General features: G+C 42.5%; 2 protein-coding genes across 5 annotated transcripts in view; both read right to left on the bottom strand.

Moving 5' to 3' along the window:
- The window catches only part of LOC129818120 (allograft inflammatory factor 1-like), a 34,021-nt gene extending 17,734 nt beyond the window's left edge, over nucleotides 1-16,287 (bottom strand). The window contains exons 1-3 of one of the 4 annotated variants that reach the window (XM_055873716.1): nucleotides 16,207-16,287; nucleotides 15,852-15,913; nucleotides 137-203 (exon numbers count right to left, since the gene is read on the bottom strand). In XM_055873716.1, coding sequence (XP_055729691.1) covers nucleotides 137-197 — 61 coding nt within the window. In that variant the 5' untranslated portion in view covers nucleotides 198-203; nucleotides 15,852-15,913; nucleotides 16,207-16,287. The other 3 variants (XM_055873715.1, XM_055873719.1, XM_055873718.1) reach the window with 3 other exon arrangements.
- An 81-nt stretch (nucleotides 16,288-16,368) lies between these two features.
- LOC129818119 (laminin subunit gamma-3-like) overlaps nucleotides 16,369-20,623 on the bottom strand; it is a gene marked incomplete in the record, with an annotated part of 223,721 nt that continues 219,466 nt past the window's right edge. Inside the window, 1 exon segment of the mRNA XM_055873714.1 lies at nucleotides 16,369-20,539. Within this exon segment, the coding sequence (XP_055729689.1) occupies nucleotides 20,301-20,539 (239 nt within the window).

Genomic DNA, 20,623 nt, shown 5'->3' with positions numbered 1-20,623 from the left:
ACAAACACATTGACATATGGTACACACACCCCCACAGGGAACTCACTCCCACTCCTCTGTGATTAAGAGCTAAAATAGGACAGTGATACATCAGATATTCCAGGTCGGGTAGGTCTTTCCTGGCAGAATTCCTTACTTTTAAAAGAATCCAGTTTTTCCAGGAGGTCCTCCTCATCCCGGTATTTCTGGTCTTCCATGTATTCCTAAGGAGATAGGAAGAGGGGAGAAATAGATCTTAGATCCTTGCTGAGTATCAGGTCTAACATGGCATCAGATTCACAAAGTGTTACAATCATGGTTACCTCCCAATTATCTTTTCTTCTGCCCAAAGTGTGGGCTTCCCTTCACTGGTTTATAAGGAAAAGACTGGGATAAGAAATATGGTGGAAACTACAAATATCCCATGCCTCCACCAATCCAATGCTTTTTCAATTGGTGGGAAGAAGTGAACGGGTGTACACTTCAGGTTTCAATGCATCTGAAAAAAGGTTTCAATGTGTCAGAAACTTGAGCTAATTAGCTTAAGTACTGCACAATGAAATCACCTCGACCTCAAAGATGTCCTCCTCAGAAATCTTTTGTCCTGGTAAAATGGAACACCCCACAAGGGTGAAGGAAAGAGAGAACATCTCTGGACATTTCTGGCAGTTAATGAAAAACTAATGGAGCAATCTGCAGGGTGAGAAAGATTCCCCATGCCAAGTCTAAAGGGTCTGTAAAGACACAGGCTGCTTCCCAAATGGAACCATATTCCCAATTTAGTGCACTATATAGGGAATAGGGAGATATTTAGGATGCAACCACCCATAGAGTGCGTTCCTATAGGGCTCATTAAACAAGTTGGATGAATGACTGATACCGGAGTCAGTAAAGAAAGGTAGACCGCTATTGTGACTGACAATGTTCAGGTGTTGTCAAGGGATGAAGATACCTTTAATGTCTAAAGGTGTGTTAGTACAGTTCATGTGTGAGCCGTAATAATGAACTCTGTGGAATCGGCAGAAAGCAGAAAGACCCACTACAATTCGCATACCGCCCCAACAGATCCACGGACGACGCAATCGCCATTGCATTGTCCTATCCCACCTGGACAAGAGAAATACTGATGTAGGAATGCTGTTCAAACTACAGCTCAGCCTTCAACCCCATAGTGACATCCAAGCTCATCACTAAGCTCAGGGCCCTAGGGCTGAACCCCTCCCTGTGCAACTGGGTCCTGGACTTACTGAGGGGCCGACCCCAAGCGATGAAGGTAGGCAACAACAGCTCTGCCACGCTGATTCTCAACACAGGGGCTCCACAGTGGTGCATGGTCAGGTCCCTCCTGTACTCCCTGTTCACCAATGACTGCGTGGTCATGCACGTCTCTAACTCAATCATAAAGTTTGCTGACAACACAACAGTGGTAGGCCGGGTTACCAACAATGACGAGACAGCCTACAGGGAGGAGGAGAGCTCTCGCGGAGTGATGCCAGGAAAATAACCTCTCTCAACGTCAACAAAATGAAGGAGTTGATCGTGAACCACAGGAGACAGCAGAGAGCACGTCCCATCCACATGGCCACAGTGGAGAGGGTCAAAAGCGTCAAGTTCCTCGGAGTGCACATCACTGACAACCTGAAATGGTCCTTTCACACAGAGAGAGCTGTCAAGAGGCTGAAGAAATTCAGCTTGGTTCCTAAGACCCTCAAAAACTTCTACAGCTGCACCATTGACAGCATCCTGTTGGGCTGTATCACCGCCTGGTACGGCAATTGCACCATCCACAACCGCAGGGCTCTCCAGAGCGTGGTGCGGTCAGCCCAATGTATCATCAGGGGCACACTGCCTGCCCTCCAGGACACCTACAGCACCCGGTGTCACAGGAAGGCCAAGAAGATCAAGGACCTCAGCCACCTGAGCCATGGCCTGTTCACCAGCTACCATCTAGGAGGAGACAGTACAGGTGCATTAAAGCTGGGACCGAGAGACTGATAGACACTGCTTCTATCTCCAGGCCATCAGACTGTTAAACAGTAACCGCTAGCCGGCCTCAGCTCAGTACCAGGTCCTAAACCTTAGTCACTGTTACTAGCTGGCTACCACCCGGTACTCTACCCTGCACCTTAGACCGATTTGTTCTATATAGAGTAATTGAACACTGGTCACTTTAATGTTTACATACCATTTAACCTACTTTATATGTATATACTGTATTCTAGTCATGGCTCAACCTATATAACTACTGCTGTACATACCCTTTCTATTCATATACTGTTCATACATCACCACCACATAAGCACACCCTGGAGACATGGCATGGGGAATCGGTCTCACATTTGTTTTTCACTTTACACAGGAGTTTATATTTTGTTCATATAGATCAAACATATAAATGCAACATGTAAAGTGTTGGTCCCATGTTTCATGAGTTGAAATAAAAGATCCCAGAAATGGTCCATATCTACAAAAAGCTTATTTCTCTCAAATTCTGTGCAGAAATTGGTTTACATACCTGTTAGTGAGCATTTCTCCTTTGCAAAGATAATGCAGCCACCTGACAGGTGAGGCATATCAAGAAGCTAATTAAACAGAATTATCATTGCACAGGTGCACCTGGTGCTGTGGACAATAAAAGGCCACTAAAATGTGCAATTTAGTAATTCTGTCCTTGTAGTTTTGTCCTTGTATGGCAATTTGAATGCAGCGATACCGTTTTGAGGTTCATTGTAGTGCCATTCATCCACCGCTATCCCCTCACGTTTCAGCATGATAATGCACGGCCCCATGTCGCACGGGTCTGTACACAATTCCTGGAAGCTGAAAATGTCCCAGTTCTTCCATGGCCTGCATACTCACTCAGCATGTTTGGGATGCTCTGGATCAACTTGTACGACAACATGTTCCAGTTCACCCCAATATCCAGCATCTTCGCACAGCCATTGAAGAGGAGTGGGACAACATTCCACAATCAATAGCCTGATCAACTCTATGTGAAGGAGATGTGTCACATTGCATGAGGCAAATGGTGGTCAAAACAGATACTGACTGGTTTTCTGATCCTCACCCCTACCTTTTTCTTTTAAAAGGTATGTGACCAACATATGCAGATCTATATTCCTAGTCATGTGAAATCCATAGATTACGTCCTAATGAATTTATTTCAATTGACCGATTTCCTTACATGAACTGTAACTCTTTGAAATTGTTGCGGTTCAGTATACAGTGCCTTCAAAAACTATTCAGACCCCTTGACTTTCCACATTTTGTTAGGTTACAGCCTTGTTCTAAAATGTATTAAATAGTTTCCCCCCCCTCAATCTACACACAATAACCTATAATGACAAAGCTAAAGAAGGTTTTTAGAAATGTTTGCAAACGTCAAAATAAAAATTTAAAACATAAATATTAAAATGACATAAGTATTCAGACCCTTTACTCAGTACTTTGTTGAAGCACCTTTGGCAGCGATTACAGCCTCGAGTCTTCTTGGGTATGACACTAAAAGCTTGGCACACCTGTATTTGGGGAGTTTCTCCCATTCTTCTCTGCATATCGTCTCAAGCACTGTCAGGTTGGATAAGGAGCATTGCTGCACAGCTATTTTCAGGTCTCTCCCGAGATGTTCGATCGGGTTGAAGTCCGGGCTCTAGCTGGGCCACTCAAGGACATCCAGAGAAGCCACTCCTGCGTTGTCTTAGCTGTGTGCTTAGGGTTGTTGTCCTGTTGGAAGGTGAACCTTCGCCCCCAGTCTGAGATCATTAGTGCTTTGGAGCAGGTTTTCATTAAGAATCTCTGTACTTTGCTCCGTTCATCTTTGCCTCGATCCTGACTAGTCTCCCAGTCCCTGCCGCTGAAAATAATCTCTACAGATGCTTCACCGTAGGGATAGTTTCATCAGACCAGAGAATCTTGTTTCACATGGTCTGAGAGACTTTAGGTGCCATATGGCAAACTCCAAGCAGGCTGTCATGTGCCTTTTACTGATGAGAGGCTTCCGTCTGGCCACTACCATAAAAGCCTGATTGGTAGAGTGCTGCAGAGATGATTGTCCTTCTGGAAGGTTCTCCCATCTCCACAGAGGAACTCTGTCAGAATAACCATTGGGTTCTTGATCAACTCCCTGGCCAAGGCCCTTCTCGCCCGATTGCTCAGTTTGGCCAGCTCTAGGAAGAGTCTTGGTGGATTCAAACTTCTTCCATTTAAGAATGATGGAGGCTACAGTGTTCTTGAGGACCTTCAATGCTGCAGACATTTTTTGGTACCCTTCGCCAGATCTGTGCCTCGACACAATCCTGTCTCGGAGCTCTACGGATAATTCCCTCGACCTCATGGCTTGGTTTTTGCTCTGACATGCACTGTCAACTGTGGGATCTTATATAGACTGGTGTGTGTCTATCCAAATAATGTCCAATCAATTGAATTTACCACAGATGGACTCCAATCAAGTTGTAGAAACATCAAGGATCAGGGATGCAAACCGGTGAGGACCCAAAAAGGTGACTTTTGCACAAACATGCAAAAAATCCCTGCTAGGGAGAAATGCAGGTTAACTAATTAAACAAAGAATATGATCTACATGATTTACACAGTCGCTGTGTGTAAAATAGTGATTAATGTTAACTAACTCACAACTAAAACATGTGAAGAAAGCAATCCAATGTTATTTGTTGCCTAGACTTTACTGCAAATGACACTTGAGTCTTGATTAACAAAATACACTAATATTGCAGTTAGATATGACAGCCTTTATAATAGAACACTTGTGACCACACACATCTAAATATTGCACTTGGGGAAAAAACATCTTAAAGTAGAAATAGAATGAAACAAACAGGCATTCCATTTTTGCTCTATTAGGCTACATTTGTCCAAAAATAACAAATAATAATAATTATAATAATAATAATAATTTTTGTAATAATCCCCCCCACTCATTCACAAGTGGTACTGTCCAGTTCAACACAACAAAAGCAATATCTTTGGGCTACACTGCAGGTTATTACGTCGCACACTTTCTGCCTGTGGACATCTGTCTACAATGTGCCAGCAGCAGAGCATGAGACCCTTTGTAGGCATAATTGATCTCTTTCAGGCAGAGCGCACACCTGGCATACCTCTTTTTATCCAGTGTATTGAAAAAGTGAGAAAGCGGGAAAGTGTATGGTGTTCCTTTCACCTCTAAAGTGGCATCCCGCTTAAGCCAGGCCCAGCTACACTTGATCCCTGAATCCACTTGTTTAACAAGCAACGCCTCATATTCACCTAATTCTCTCATTCTAAAAATGAACCACATTGTAGAGGGAAAACATTAGTTCACAGATAGTGGTTAGTTCATTAGTTAACTACTCAACATTTCACAGCGATTGCCAGGGTCTAGTAAGCAACGGGCGCCGAAGACATGGATGTCAATTAAGGCAGCCCCCCGCACCTCTCTTATTCAGAGGGGTTGGGTTAAATGCAGAAGACACATTTCAGTTGAAGGCATTCAGTTGTACAACTGACTAGGTCTCCCCCTTCCCACTAACGCGTTATAATTTGAGGAACGGCAAGGAGTCGAAACGTTATACCAGTAAATACTACAGCAAATTGGTTAGGTTACTAATGTTAGCTCATCTGATGTTGTAACGTTAGCTGAAGTTAGCTGTGACTTCATTAGCCAGCTAATTTTAACACCATGAACTCAATTATTTGAACAGTTAAGCTGGCTAATGTTGCTCAACATTTCTCTGGCTAGCTAACGGAGAATTCAATCCAGCTAGCAAGATAACATTACGAACAATACTTGTTCCACCACACTTTCTCCCTCACCTCAAACTTCCCAAATGCCAGTTGTTTTTCAGTTACAGCTCATGAAGTACTCTTCATCACCTTCTCACCCCCGTCTCCATGGTCAGGCTTCTCACCTACCTCTTTGTTATCGTTCAGGGGACGCACTGCTGTAAATGGCAAACTGCCTTTCTACTCTCTGCTGTCTTTCCAGAGCACGCGCTGATGCTGTAGTCTTTCCAGAGCACGCGCTGATGCTGTAGTCTTTCCAGAGCACGCGCTGATGCTGTAACTAGCAAATTGCTTGGCTCTTCTGTCGTGTGCTGCATTCTGCTGTTATGTGAAAGATTGGCTGAGCCTTGGATAAAGCCAGTATTGCTCCAAATGTGCATCACTCGCTTGCTTACAGCCAGTAGTGTGAACCAAACTTTTCTCATCGGATCTACACAAATCATGTAGGTCACGAATTTCGGCAAAAGGTGACTAGTTCACGTCCCTGCAATGGACATTAGACTGGTGGAAATCTGTCCTTTGGTCTGATGAGCCAAATTTGAGATTTTTGGTTCCAACCGCTGTCTTTGTGAGACGCCGAGTAGTTGAACGGATTATCTCTGCATGTGTGGTACCCACCATGAAGCATGTAGGAGGTGTGAGGGTGCTTTGCTGGTGACACTGTCTGTGATTGAGAATTCAAGGCACACTTAACCAGCATGGCTACCACAGCATTCTGCAGCGATTCGCCATCCCATCTGGTTTGCGCTTAGTGGGACTATTATTTGTTTTCAACAGGACAATGACCCAACACACCTCCAGGCTGTGTAAGGGCTATTTGACCAATAGGAAGAGTGATGGAGTGCTGCATCAGATAACCTGGCCTCTACAATCACCCGACCTCAACCCAATTGAGATGGTTTGGGATGAGTTGGACCGCAGAGTGAAGGACATAATGAGTGCGCAAAACATTAGGAACATCTGCTCTCTCCATTACATACTGACCAGGTGAATCTATGATCCCTTATTAATGTCACTTGTCACCCACTGCAATCACCCACTGCAATCAGTGTCGATGAACGGGTGGAGACAGGTTAACATCTTTATGATAGGGGGCAGCATTTTCACTTTTGGATGAATTGCGTGCCCATAGTGAACTGCCTCCTACTGTCCCAGATGCTAATATATGCATATTATTATTACTACTATTGGATATAAAACACTCTGAAGTTCCTAAAACTGTTTGAATGATGTCTGAGTATAACAGAACTCATATGGCAGGCAAAAACCTGAGAAATATTCCAAACAGGAAGAGAGAATTCTGAGGCTGGTCGATGTTCAACTCCTCACCTTTTCAATTCCCTGTAAGATATGGATCTGTTTGCACTTCCTACGCCTTCCACTAGATGTCAACAGTCTGTAGAACGTGGAATGAAGCCTCTGCTGTGATGTTGAGCCGGATGGGAGGTGTTTCAGTCAGTGGTCTGGCAGAATGCCAGTTCCTGGTCACGCGCATTACACATAATATCGCCTTGCGTTCCATTTCTTCTAGAGACACGAAGGAATTCTCCGGTTGGAACGTTATTGGATAGTTATGATAACATCCTGAAGATTGATTTTCTACTTAGTTTGACAAGTTTATTCGACCTGTTATATAACTTAAGTTTTCGTCCGAGTTCGCCTGCATCTGCGCTAACGTTTGGACATGTGCACTAAACATCCTAGCAAAAGTAGCTACTTAGCCATAAGTAATGGACATTATCGAGCAGAACAACGATTTATTGTGGAACTAGGATTCCTGGGAGTGCTTTCTGAAAAGGGAATATTTATGATGTAATTCCGTATTTCGTTGACTCTAACATGGAGGAGAAATGTTGTTTTTATCTGAGCGCCGTCTCAGATTATTGCATGGTGTGCTTTTAACGCAAAGTTTTTTTGAAATCTGACACAGCGGTTGCATTATGAACAAATGTATCTTTAATTCTATGTAAAATGTGTCTTTCAAAGTTTATGATGAGTATTTGTTATTTGACATGGCTCTCTGCAATTTCTCCAGATATTTTGGAGGCATTTCTGAACATGGCGCCAATGTAAACCAAGATTTGTGGATATAAATATGCACATTATCGAACAAAACATAAATGTATTGTGTAACATGATGTCCTATGAGTGTCATATGATGAAGATCATCAAAGGTTAGTGATTAATTTTATCTCTATTTCTGCTTTTTGTGACTATCTTTTGCTGGGAAAATGGCTGTGTTTTTCTGTGGCTATGTACTGAGCAAACATAATTGTTTGGTGTGCTTTCCCCATAAATCCTTTTTGAAATCAGACATGTTGGCCAGATTCACAACATGTGTAGCTTTAATTTGGTGTCTTTTATGTGTGATTTCATGAAAGTTTGATTTTTATAGTAATATATTTGAATTTGGCGCGCTACATTTTTTCTGGCTTTTGGCCAAGTGGGACGTTACCGTCCCACATATCCCAGAGAGGTTAAAGAAGGATTTCTAAGCCTTGAGAAATGAATTGTGTATGTGTGACATTCAGAGGGTGACTGGGAAAGACAAAATATTTAAGTGCCTTTGAATGGGGTATGGTAGTAGGCGCACCGGTATGAGTGTGTCAAGAACTGCAACGCTGCTGGGTTTTTCACACAACAGTTCCCCATGTGTATCAAGAATGGTCCACCACCCAAAGGACATCCAGCCAACTTGACAACTGTGGGAAGCATTGGCGTCAACATGGGTCAGCATCCCTGTGGAACACTTTTGAGACCTTGTAGAGTCCATTCCCAACAAATGTATGCAGTTTAGAGGGCAATGGGGGGCATTGTTCTTTCTGATATTTCTTTCATCTTTTTGGATCATGTGCATATTGTTTTGGTATTGCTAGTTATTATTACTTCACTGTTATAGCTAGAATCACAGGCATTTCACTGCAATAAGATCTGCTAATCTGTGGATGCAACCAATACACTTTGATTTGATGTTTCTGGTTTTCAGTGATAGAGTATTTCAACCTAACCTCCATTTCCCCTGAAAAACAGAAGTGGGGACACTGCTCAAGCGTCTTTCTAAAACTGGTACGTTAGGTTAGAGTGAGTGTGTGTCTAACAGAGGGAGGGAGAGAGAGTCTGAGTGAGAGAGAGAATTGAGAGAGACAGTGACACAGACAGATTGAGCAGGAGTGAAAGTTTGTACAGTGTGATGAGTGGAATTTAAATTGCAGATGAATATGAGAATCAGCCTTACAGCCCATCTTAACGACAGCAGCACGATTCAGTGGGTCTGACTCATCACTGCAACACCCCCCCCCCCCCCCCCCCCCCAGAGGGTAATACTAACAATCTACGGTATTAACAGCCTATAAAAAGCAGGTCTCATCGTGGAGGTCAGACAAGGATTTATTATTATTATGGAAATGAAGTGGCTTAATCAAAGCGTTATTGTAATCTGCTGAACATCACTGCATTCATTGACAAGAAACATTAGCTGTGTTTGAATACCAATACACTGTATACTACACACTATTAGTTAATTTTAATACTGTAAACAAACGGTAACCTTTCAGTTGAGCATACTAGCGCTTCGCCTGTCTACCGAAAGTTGATGTTGTTGCTATGCAACCTCTTGCTAGCTTGTTAGCATAACAAAAGACTAGCTTGACATTAAGATTTTGGGTTTGTTCGTAAATTCAATCTGGAGTGCCAGAGTGCATACTGGGCGTTAGTAAAGCCAGATCGTTGTCAGATTGAATTTATGAACGGACAGAGCGCGTCACTGGACACTGGCCGGGGAGTAGTGTTGATCCAAGCATTCTGACCTCACAACGGGTGTCAAGCAGCCAAGCTAACTCGCTAGCTATTTCCAGACACAAATGAAAGAACGACTCACTTTGACCATTTTACTAGCCCTAGCAAAGCTGGTTAGACCATTTTCATGTTATCCAGAGCGTTGGTGACTAACTGTTCTGCTGGCAACAATTTAATGATGCTTGCTTTTATTTTTTATTTTTCTTGCAGTGGTTTACTGACACCTGCCATACATTAAATATCTGTTGAGCATTTGTAAATTCAGTTATTCTGCTATCTAGCACATTCATACAAGAGTACTCTTAAATCGGAGAAGATAGCCAGAATTAACAATGTCCATTGAGAACACACAACGACTATACCACTTAGCTAAGAATAATCAAGTCAATAAACATTGGATAGTTAGTAACATTATAGTTAATATACTGCCTGGCAAGTTCGATGTATTAGTAGCCAACTAACGTTAGGTAGCCAACTAACTAGCTAACATACCGGTACATACTGCTGTAATGCTATGCGGTTTGTAAGGATAGCGTAGCTAACAAATTGTCAGACAAAATAACGTTTAACGTACTTATTTGAAAAGTCATTACTTTAATTACATTGCTCAACATTTGTCATAATTAGTTAAAGCAATTAATTTGTATCCGCTCTCGTCGGACTTGGACTGCATATTTTCCGCCATTTTCTTCAAATCTGAAAATGTTGTGATGTCACGCCCATTTTCTAAAGCATTGCATTATGGGCCCTAACAGCACAGAAATAAGTGGCCACTGCTTGTATACTTCGTAATTTGACGAATTTAGTACATAATCGGGGAACTTTTGACATACTATATCCATACTAGGACCAATAAGCATACTATATACACACGTCACAAAAAGTATGGTTAGTAGGAGTATTCGAACACAACTTTCTTTCACAATCAAAGCCTAAAATTAACACCCGCTACCTGCCAAACACGTCTATTTCACCAGCCACGTTGGCGGATGGTCTGCACGCCACAGTGCGAGCATTTCACTCACATTTGTGAATACCAATAGTCAAGAATGATCACATTCATAGTAAAATAAATGATGCAGTAGCTGTTTTCAATGTATTTCTGCCGTTATGCTGGTAAATTAATAGCACAAAGTCAAAGAACTACGAATCCTAAATAACCTATTCCACTTCGCGCTGCAACACTGCCTGGCTGGGGGCTGTGCGCACGTGAAGGGCTGAGTGAAATATAAACTCAGCAAAAAAAGAAACGGACCCTTTTCAGGACCCTGTCTTTCAGAGATAATTCGTAAAAATCCAAATAACTTCACAGATCTTCATTGTAAAGGGTTTAAACACTTTAAACACATGCTTGTTCAATGAACAATAAACAGAGGGAAGACATCCTCCTCCCTCATGTGGTATCCTTCCTGCAGGCTTATCCTGACATGACCCTCCAGCATGACAATGCCACCAGCCATACTGCTCGTTCTGTGCGTGATTTCCTGCAAGACAGAAATGTCAGTGTTCTGCCATGGCCAGCGAAGAGCCCGGATCTCAATCGCATTGAGCACGTCTGGGACCTGTTGGATCGGAGGGTGAGGGCTAGAGCCATTCCCCCCAGAAATGTCTGGGAACTTGCAGGTGCCTTGGTGGAAGAGTGGGGTAACATCTCGCAGCAAGAACTGGCAAATCTGGTGCAGTCAGTGAGGATGAGATGCACTGCAGTTCCGTAATGCAGCTGGTGGCCACACCAGATACTGACTGTTACTTTTGACCACCCCTTTGTTCAGGGACACATTATTCCATTTCTGTTAGTCACATGTCTGTGGAACTTGTTCAGTTTATGTCTCAGTTGTTGAATCTTGTTATGTTCATACATGTTAAGTTGGAGGAAAATAAACACAGTTGACAGTGAGAGGACGTTTCTTCTTTTGCCGAGCTTACATTTTTAGAAGCGCTACGCACATGCACAATTGCCTTGAAACGAAGGTCTACTAAAGTGATACTTTGTTCTTGTGTTTCTTGGCTATTTACATTGTTTTGTTCACAAGCTAGGTTGTTTTCTATGCCTTTCAACTGCTTGGGAAGAGAAGACAACGCTTCTACTAGTCAGACTCACAGGTACAAACATGATTTGAGTCGCGCTACCAGGATAACCTCTCGTCCTTAAAAGGGGCAGGTGAACGTTTGTCTCCTGTGATATTTTAAAGACTCAAGCCACAAAAAGTTAAATTAAACAATATACGACATTAGTTACTTCGTACTAGTAATACATTTGTTTTAGAAACTTTTGGTTTTGTTGTTGTAATTTTAGCAACAAAACAACATTTTGACTGGTAAAAATTCTGAGTGGCTGGTAGATTTTTAAATCTACCTGCTAGTGGCTGGTGGACCAAAAAGTGTATTGTAAACAGGGCATAAAATTGTTAACATTTATCCTTGTGCGTGTATGGCCGATGTAATCAGTTTGCCCATATGGGTCTACATATTATTTTGTCAAATGGCCCACAATATTGGTGATGCCCTCTCTTTGTGACCTGATTCTCTCTCCTCACGTACAGGTTTGCTTTCATATGACCAGAGCGCTCTTGACAGGCTGCCAGCCTGAGAGAGAGAGAGCAAGAGATTTAGTGAGAGTTGAGAAAGAGATCCACTACATGGCTAAAAGTATGTAGACACCTGCTCATCGAACATCTCATTCAAAAATCACAGGCATTAATATGGAGTTGGTCCCCCTTGCTGCTATAACTCTCTGGGAAGGCTTTCCACTAGATGTTGGAACATTGCTGTGGGGACCATTCAGTCAGAAGAACATTAGTGAAAGGCACTGATGTTGGGCGATTAGGCATTGTCATGCTAAAACAGGAAAGGGCCTTCCCCAAACTGTTGCCACAAAGTTGGAAGCACAGAATCGTCTAGAACAGGGGCGTTAAACTCATTTCGCATCGTGGGCCACATACGGCCTAGGGAGATGTCAAGTGGGCCGGACCATTAAAATTATACCATACTCTGCTATAAATAACCAAAATATCATGTCTTTCCTTTGTTTTGGTGTAAAGAAGCACAAGAACATTAGGAAAATATTGAAATTTAATGAACTATCCTTTTACAAAACATTTCATGAAACACCTCATATTTCCTTAGACAAATGTGCAATTTACTTTTATCATTCACAAATATGCATTGCAACTGATCCCACTGATTGTACAAAGGCACAAAACTTTAATTGGTACTGAAAAATATAGTAATGCACTTTAAGATTAAATGAGACTTTTAAAGAAAGGAATTTTTAAACCACTTACACATACGCATATAAAATCTAAATGTAATCCCTGCGTACACCTTACAAACTAAGGAGAGTGATTTTAAATGTGTAATGAAGAAAGTGTTCGCCTGTCCTGTAAATCTGTAAACTTCATACATGAAACATACATACACATACAATACATACTGAAAATTTATGGAGTTGTATGAACAGTAGAATTCCATCACACAACTTTTGTTTTGAAGCTGCTGACTAACATTAAAGTGCACATTTTTTAAATCACCACAGTAAGGATTCATCTTCACAGAGCTGTATTCTTTCAATGCAAACAGTATCTAAGGCAGCATTTTAAAGGTGTTAGTCTAGTCTGGACTTGTATTTGTTCCTGAAACTTGGCATCTTTTGGCCTGTACAAGTGCATCAACACCAGGTGTCATGTCCTGACTAGCTGTCACTTTCAGAATGTCATTTAAGTGCTTGTTTGTGAGCCTTGAACGCATTTTTGTTTTATTGATATTCATCACTGAGAAAATTTGTTCACAAAGGTAGGTTGTCCCAAACATGCACAAAATTTTAGCAGCCAGGGCTGTTAATTTGGGGTACCCTGGTAGTAGATACTGATAAAATCTGTCCAGACCTACAGAGGCAAATTTGCCCTTCAAATCTGCATCACACTGGTAGCTGGCTTTTACCGCTGCTTCACTGACTTCTCGGCTCTGGATGAAAGTTGACTGCTGTTTCCTCAGACCCGCCAGCAATTCGTTAATCTTATCTCTTCTCAGTTGTCCTTGCAAGCCGTCATATTTTTCGCTGTGATGAGTCTCGTAGTGGCGTCGAATATTATATTCCTTCAATACCGAAACTTGTTGCAAACACACCAAGCACGAAGGTTTTCCGTGCATCTCTGTAAATAAATAGGACGTGGTCCATTTTTCTTTGAAAATTCTACACTCCTTATCTACTTTTCTCCGTTTGGATAACGACATTTTGGCTAATGAGGGTGTAGCGGAGAGGTAGAGACCAAGGTATTAACAACGTCGTAACAAGCAGCAGATGGCGCATTGATACCGTCTGCTGTTTTCAGTCTGTCTCAGTGATGCGGCTTGTCTTCTACTCTGATGGAAAGAGTGCGCCCCTTAGCGGATAATCCATGAATTGCAGCGAATTAAAAATATTAATTCCATGTCTTTTATGCATTTTTTCCACTTTCAAATTATCCTGCGGGCCTGATCGAACCTCCTTGGGGGCCGGTTCCGGCCCGCGGGCCGTATGTTTGACACCCCTGGTCTAGAATGTCATTGTATGCTGTAGCGTTAAGATCTCCCTTCACTGGTACTAAGGGGCCTAGCCCAAACCATGAAAAACAGCCACAGACCATTATTACTCCTCCTCCACCAAACGTTACAGTTGGCACTATGCATTGGGGGCAGGTAGGGTTCTCCTGGCATCCGCCAAACCCAGATACAGTCTGACGGACGACAGATGGTGAAGCATGATTCATCACACCAGAGAGCGTGTTTCCACTGCTCCAGAGTCCAATGGCGGCGAGCTTTACACCACTCCAGCCAACACTTGGCATCGTGATCTTAGGCTTGTGTGTGGAAACCCATTTCATGAAGCTCCCGGCGAGCAGTTCTTGTGCTGACCTTGCTTCCAGAGGCAGTTTGGAACCCGGTAGTGAGTGTTGCAACCGAGGACAGACGATTTTTACACGCTTCAGCACTCGGCGGTCCTGTTCTGTGAGCTTGTGCCGCCTACCACTTCGTGCCTGAGCCGTTGTTCCACCTAGACGTTTCCACTTTAAAATAACAGGTAAGCTATTTGAGAACAAGTTCTCATTTACAACTGCTGATTGGGAAAGCTCTAGCATGGTAGAAATTTGACTAACTGACTTGCTGGAAAGGTAGAATCATATGACGGTGCCACGTTGAAAGTCACTAAGCTGTTCAGTATGGGTCATTCTACAGCCAATGTTTGTCTATGGAGAATGCTTGTATGTGTGCTTGATTGTATACACCTATCAGTAATGGCTGTGGCTGAAATAGCCCAAAACCACTCATTTGAATGGGTGTCCACATACTTATGGCCATGTAGTGTATGTTAGATGAAAAGATATGGGAACAGCTGTTGAGTCTGATACTGAATGCCATGTGCCTGTTCAAGCCCTCTTTCAGACGGTAGCCCCCCACACAAAGGGCTCATTCAGCCCACCACCCAGACACCTGTTTCCCGTCTAAACGCCAAGGGAGATGGGCCACAGGGCATCAAAGGGCCTGCCCTTTTCTGATCCGAGTCTCAGGAATCACGTTGGGAATAGGATAAATTGGATAAATAGTAAGCAATACTTAGGGTGACAAGGATCGATCTGGTCTAGCAAGAGGGATACTACCTGACTGACGGGCATGCCATGCAACAAGTGTCCGTCGCTCTCACAACACAGGGGCGGCCACAAGCAAGGTTTATGACAGCCAGCAAGATAACAGGTCGCTGGGTCGATGACGATGTGCGACATTAATGACAGATTTTATCACATGCAAATGTAAGTACAGGCAGATCATCATGTGAGTGGAACTAGTGTTCACATAACGTGGCTAGTAAGACTGCTGCTAGCTACTAACGTTAGCTACCTGGCTAAAACCACATTACAAACTGTCCTGAATGCTGACAGCCGTGGTATATCAAACCATATACTACGGGTATGACAACATTTATTTTACTACCCTAATTACGTTGGTAACCAGTTTATAATAGCAATAAGGCAGGTCGGGGGTTTGTGGTATATGGCCTATATACCATGGCTAAGTCTAAAGGCTGCATCCAGGCACTCCGCGTTGCGTCGTACATGGTACAGCCCTTAGCTTTGGTCTATTTGCCATATAACACACCCATCACCTCGGCCTAATTGCTTAATTATAACATATGCACTAACCAGCAAGTCTAATTCAAAGCAGGTTCAAAGCCAAGTGTATTTTAATTCTGTTGAAAATAACTTCGCAATACTTTGACAAAATACACAAAACGTCTTCATTAGAAAGATCACCAGACTTACCTTGTTTATTTCCTCGCATCTCTCCCTTTGTTGAGCTTTTAATAATCCAAAGGCTTTCCCTCCTGCAAGAAAAATAGCTCGTTAGCCTAATTTCATCATGTGGCTAGTAATCAGTAGCTAGCTACTACTAGCTAGCCCTCTTGCAAGCTCAATTGAAAAGAGTGGCTACTAGCTTTCCATTCTAATAAAATACAAAAATAGTCGACTATCAGCGTTAGCTCTTTAACTAGACCGCCCCCAGAAAAATATCCCACTCGGATATTTGTAATTACCTTGAAATGTATGATTTACAGGCATTGTGGAATGAGTTTGATATGGTGAGATAGATAGAGAAGGAGAAATCAGCACACAGCACCTCGCTCGTCTTCTTCCCTTCGCGGGCAGTGGCACGCACGCTGCCAGCACAGTGGGTCTGTCAATTCACAGCAAGCAATGCTCTCTGGTTCGCCAGGAACGCTAGTGACAGTTGGTCACCCTCGTGTGGTACATTAAATAACTGCAAGTGCAAGGTGCAAGGTACAATTTCCATTCTTGATATTTATTCCTTGATTCTTGAACAATATAACAAATAGATACTTCATGTGCTTACCTTTGCTTTAATGAATACATTTGATTATTGTTTACAAACAACAGGAATGTAAACAATGTAGCCTACAGTATAGCTTCTAGTATAACTATCATGACAAGACAAGATGTCATGGACTGTCAGTCCATCTAGAGCGCTGTCTATGAATTTATGAAGAGTTACATTTCACTTGCCCCATCCATCAGCTGTATACCAAAATAAATGTCAATGTCAAACGTGTTGTAATGCGGATCTACCATTGATCAGTTTGAGTCCTGGCCTAACTTTGGGGTGGCAGGTAGCCTAGTGGTTAGAGAATTGGACTAGTAACCAAAAGGTTGCAAAATCAATTCCCTGAGGTGAAAAGGTAAAAATCAGTCATTCTACCCCTGAACAAGGCAGTTAACTCACTGTTCCTAGGCTGTCATTGCAAATAAGAATGTGTTCTTAACTGACTTGCCTAGTTAAAAAAAGGTAAAATAAATGTTCAAGTCCATCAGGGATTGTCTGGCAGTCCTTGCATCTAGAGCTCTGTCTATGAAATTAGTAAGGCTACATTTCCCTAGTGATACTGAAAAACATATCTAACTGAAGTGGTGGGACTGCTGTTTTTCTGAAAAAACAATTCCATATTGTAGCTTGAATTGTAAAGGTCATCATTTTCATACATTTTTCAACAATTTATTTGATTTCATTTGGGAAGCGAATTTTCTGCATAGATGGTTGTCAGGACTCAGAGTACCCACATTATAGTGTCCATCGACTGTGTGGAGGTCATTAAGATCAGCATTATCTAAAACCCCCTGTGTCTCCCTAGATATATGCCAGGGGCTCTCAGATCGTTAGACTCTAGCATTTTAATTAAATGTTTGGTGTGGTAGAGTGACTACACTGGCGACCCTCAAGCAGTGACTGTCTGACAGACTTGAATGTGTTGTTTTGTGTAGTCATGCAGGAACTCTGTGACAATCTGGAGAAGAAAGAAAACTGTTAGTCTGACTCCTGTGACCATTTAATCAGTGTGTACATTATTATATCTAGGTTTGTGACATATATATTACATTTTAGTCATTTAGAAGATGTTCTTATATCCTTACAATTTCGATAGCTGGGTGTGACATATGACAGTCTTAGCAAGTACATTTTCCCTCATTAAAGTAGCTTACAGTAAAGTCAGCATTAGTAGGCCATAGTCTCACCCTCAACCCTTTAGGTATCTTACCTAAACAAACCTGATTCTTCAACAAGAATTTAGGCTGTGTTAAATTAAACAGGCAGCCCAATTCTGACCAATTATTGGCAAAAGAGCAGATCTGATTGGTCAGAAGACCAATAAGTGACCAATATGCCAGGCTACCTCGGGGCTAACTGGGCTGTTGCCTTAAATCGTTCACGTTCACAGATAGCGGGTTGTCACATCACTCTGGCTGTGTTGCAGCCCAATCCTGATCTTTTCCCCAATTATTGGCAAAAGAGTTGATCTGATTGGTCAGAAGACCAATTAGTGGAAAAATATCAGAATTAGGCTGCCTGTGTAAACGCAGCCTTTGTGTAAATTTGTGCGCGTTTCTCTGCCCAGGCGTTGCTGACGCCTGACAGATCCTGGATAGGCATTTTAAGCATCAGCTAATATGTTATAGCAATCTGATGCCCGACTGCACAGTCGATGAGGTGGCAAGCAACCATTGGTTGATGCATACAAGGTCTGAGCAGGGGAACGCGACCACAGTCATCATATGACTTGTGTACCCAAAACGTCATGATTGACGTTCTATTAAATGTATAAACCCATGCAGTCATATAGTCCTACTCATCGCTTCGTAAGCACTAGAATCACAATGAAACCATTTGAACCATTGAGTTATAACAGGTAACTAATGATTTATGAATACAAACCACATATGTCTGTAAAACCTTTAAATCGCTACCTAACCCCCTTATAAACTATTATGTCACTCTAGCCACCCAATTTGTTTTCAAAAAAGAGCTGATGGGATTGGTCAAAGATCCAAATTGGAGTACCTGTGTTAGCATCCACGTATGTACAGGACATACCTTAAAGATTTTCCCGGAAGGGCCTCATATAGTTCAACGCTAGGCTGGCCAGTGTTTTCCCTTCAGAAAGTGATGAACAGACCTGAATCTCTGTTTGGTCTGAGCAATCAGAAGCTGTCACAATCCTGTGAGTGTTAGTATGAAGAATGTGTGATATACAGTACAGATATACAGTATAAAGTAGTGTGGGGGTTTGGGCTTTGTGCAGTACAGATATATAAAGTAGTGCAGAGGTCCCAGAGTCCTGTATGATTCCACCCCAGTGGGTCAACTAACTCACAGCAAGTGATGCTCTCTGGTTTGTAAGGAACGCTAGTGAATCTTGGTCACCACCATATGGTAAATTAAAGAACTGCAGGGATGTTTGTCAGTTTAATATCAAAGGATCCAGCATTTAACAGAAATATAGTCCAGAAGACTGAAGTTATGAATGTAGTACAATGTGTATTGATATTAGGCACTTCTATCATTGCTTTTCATCATCAGTATTTGATCCAGTATATATTTAGTGTGCTTTATAGTCTTATTTATGGCTTTGTCAATAGCTGCGCTAGTTTCTCCAATAGTAATCAACAACACCATCAACATTACATTTTCAGGCCTTGTTTTCTACTTTGTTTACCGGGCTATCATCTAAAACCACTCATATCTTATTTGTAGTCTGACAAAGTTCCATCTGAAATAGAAAGGACCCATTTCTAGCGACAGATTTCTATACCGTCAATAATTCAGTAGGTATTCCAGCCATTGTTACCCACATGGAGAAAGCCAACAGGTTGGTTGTTTTTATCCTTTTCCATTTGACAGACAGATCATTTGCTCAGAGAGAAAGGAGACTGAGGGAAAGCGAGAGGCACATGCAGAATCCCAAACTGAATGACTGTGTGCGCAGTTGAACCCTATGGAGGGCAAAATGACTAATTGTTAATTATGGAAGGCTGATGAAAATTGCTCAAGTGTAAATGAAGGTTTCCCATTGGAAAAGCGCCGCGGTTCAGACACACCTACCTCCAAAGTGGAAAATCAGCATTATTTTAAACTTGACAGGACACACTAGGCTGTTGAACAGGCAGCTATAGCTGACTTATTATTCACTGATTAATTACACTGCAGATGTTGTTGGAAACATTACAGGGGGAAATGAAATAAGAGATCATTGCTATGGAGACAGGGCAGGGGTAATGTGGAGTCGGGAGCGGGGTGAGCTACAGAAAGATAAGTAAAGCCAAAAAGGAGTGAGGGGTAGAACTAAAGGAAAGCATGATGGTAGAAGTTCAAAGAGGGCAAGGAAAACTGCCTATGCCTGGATAGTAGTACTGAAGTGGTATCAGGCAGGTCAGAAAAGTATAGTGGAGAGTTTGAAAAGTATAGAGACTTAGTGGTAAAACTGTGACTGTGCACTGCAGTAGATGGGGATGTACAACCACAGTATTGTCCAGTAACACCCACAAACTGAGAAGGATGCCACCTACACTTCTATGTATGTGTCCCAAATGGAACCACATTCCCTACATAGTGCACTACTTCTGACCAAAGCTCTACAGGCACTGTCAAAAGTCATGCACTATAGGGTGCCATTTGGGACAGACTACATCTACCCTAAAGCATTCAAATATCTGAGTCCTACCTACCATCTGAACTTCTAGAGTCCTCTCAGCATTCTTATGTCTAATTCAATTTTCCTGCTGTAAGAAACATGGTAGAACCTCTTTTAAATCATTGAGGTTGAGTGAACGAGTGTGTGCACTGCAGGGAGGGAGTAGAATGAATGCAATATGACTTTAGTGTCCTCCTGGAGCCCCGTCCTAGTGTCCCTCTATCCCCAAGGCCTAGGGGCAGGTCTGGGGCAGGTGCAGGGCAATGTCCTTCAAACTATCTCGCTCCTGTCTTATCTCCTGCAGGTCCTGTTCCAGGTGGGTCAGTTGGCTCTTCTGGTCCTGGCCAGCTGACCATAGGGTCTGGATCTTCCCGTTCAGGGCAGGGCTCTCCACGCTGCCACGCAGAACACCCAACCGCACCGCCGTCTCGCTCAGGATACGGTCAAACTGCTCCAGCACCATGCTCCCATCTGAAAGGCAGAAAACAGTATGAGATAATACATTGTAAAGTTATTGTGAAAAGGTGGAGAGACAGAAAGAGGGATGAATTTGTA

The sequence above is a fragment of the Salvelinus fontinalis genome, chromosome 21 (genome assembly GCF_029448725.1).
Source record: "Salvelinus fontinalis isolate EN_2023a chromosome 21, ASM2944872v1, whole genome shotgun sequence".
Lineage (NCBI taxonomy): Eukaryota > Metazoa > Chordata > Actinopteri > Salmoniformes > Salmonidae > Salvelinus > Salvelinus fontinalis.
Note: the sequence above shows the minus strand (reverse complement) of the source record. Positions and strands in the feature narration are given on the sequence as shown.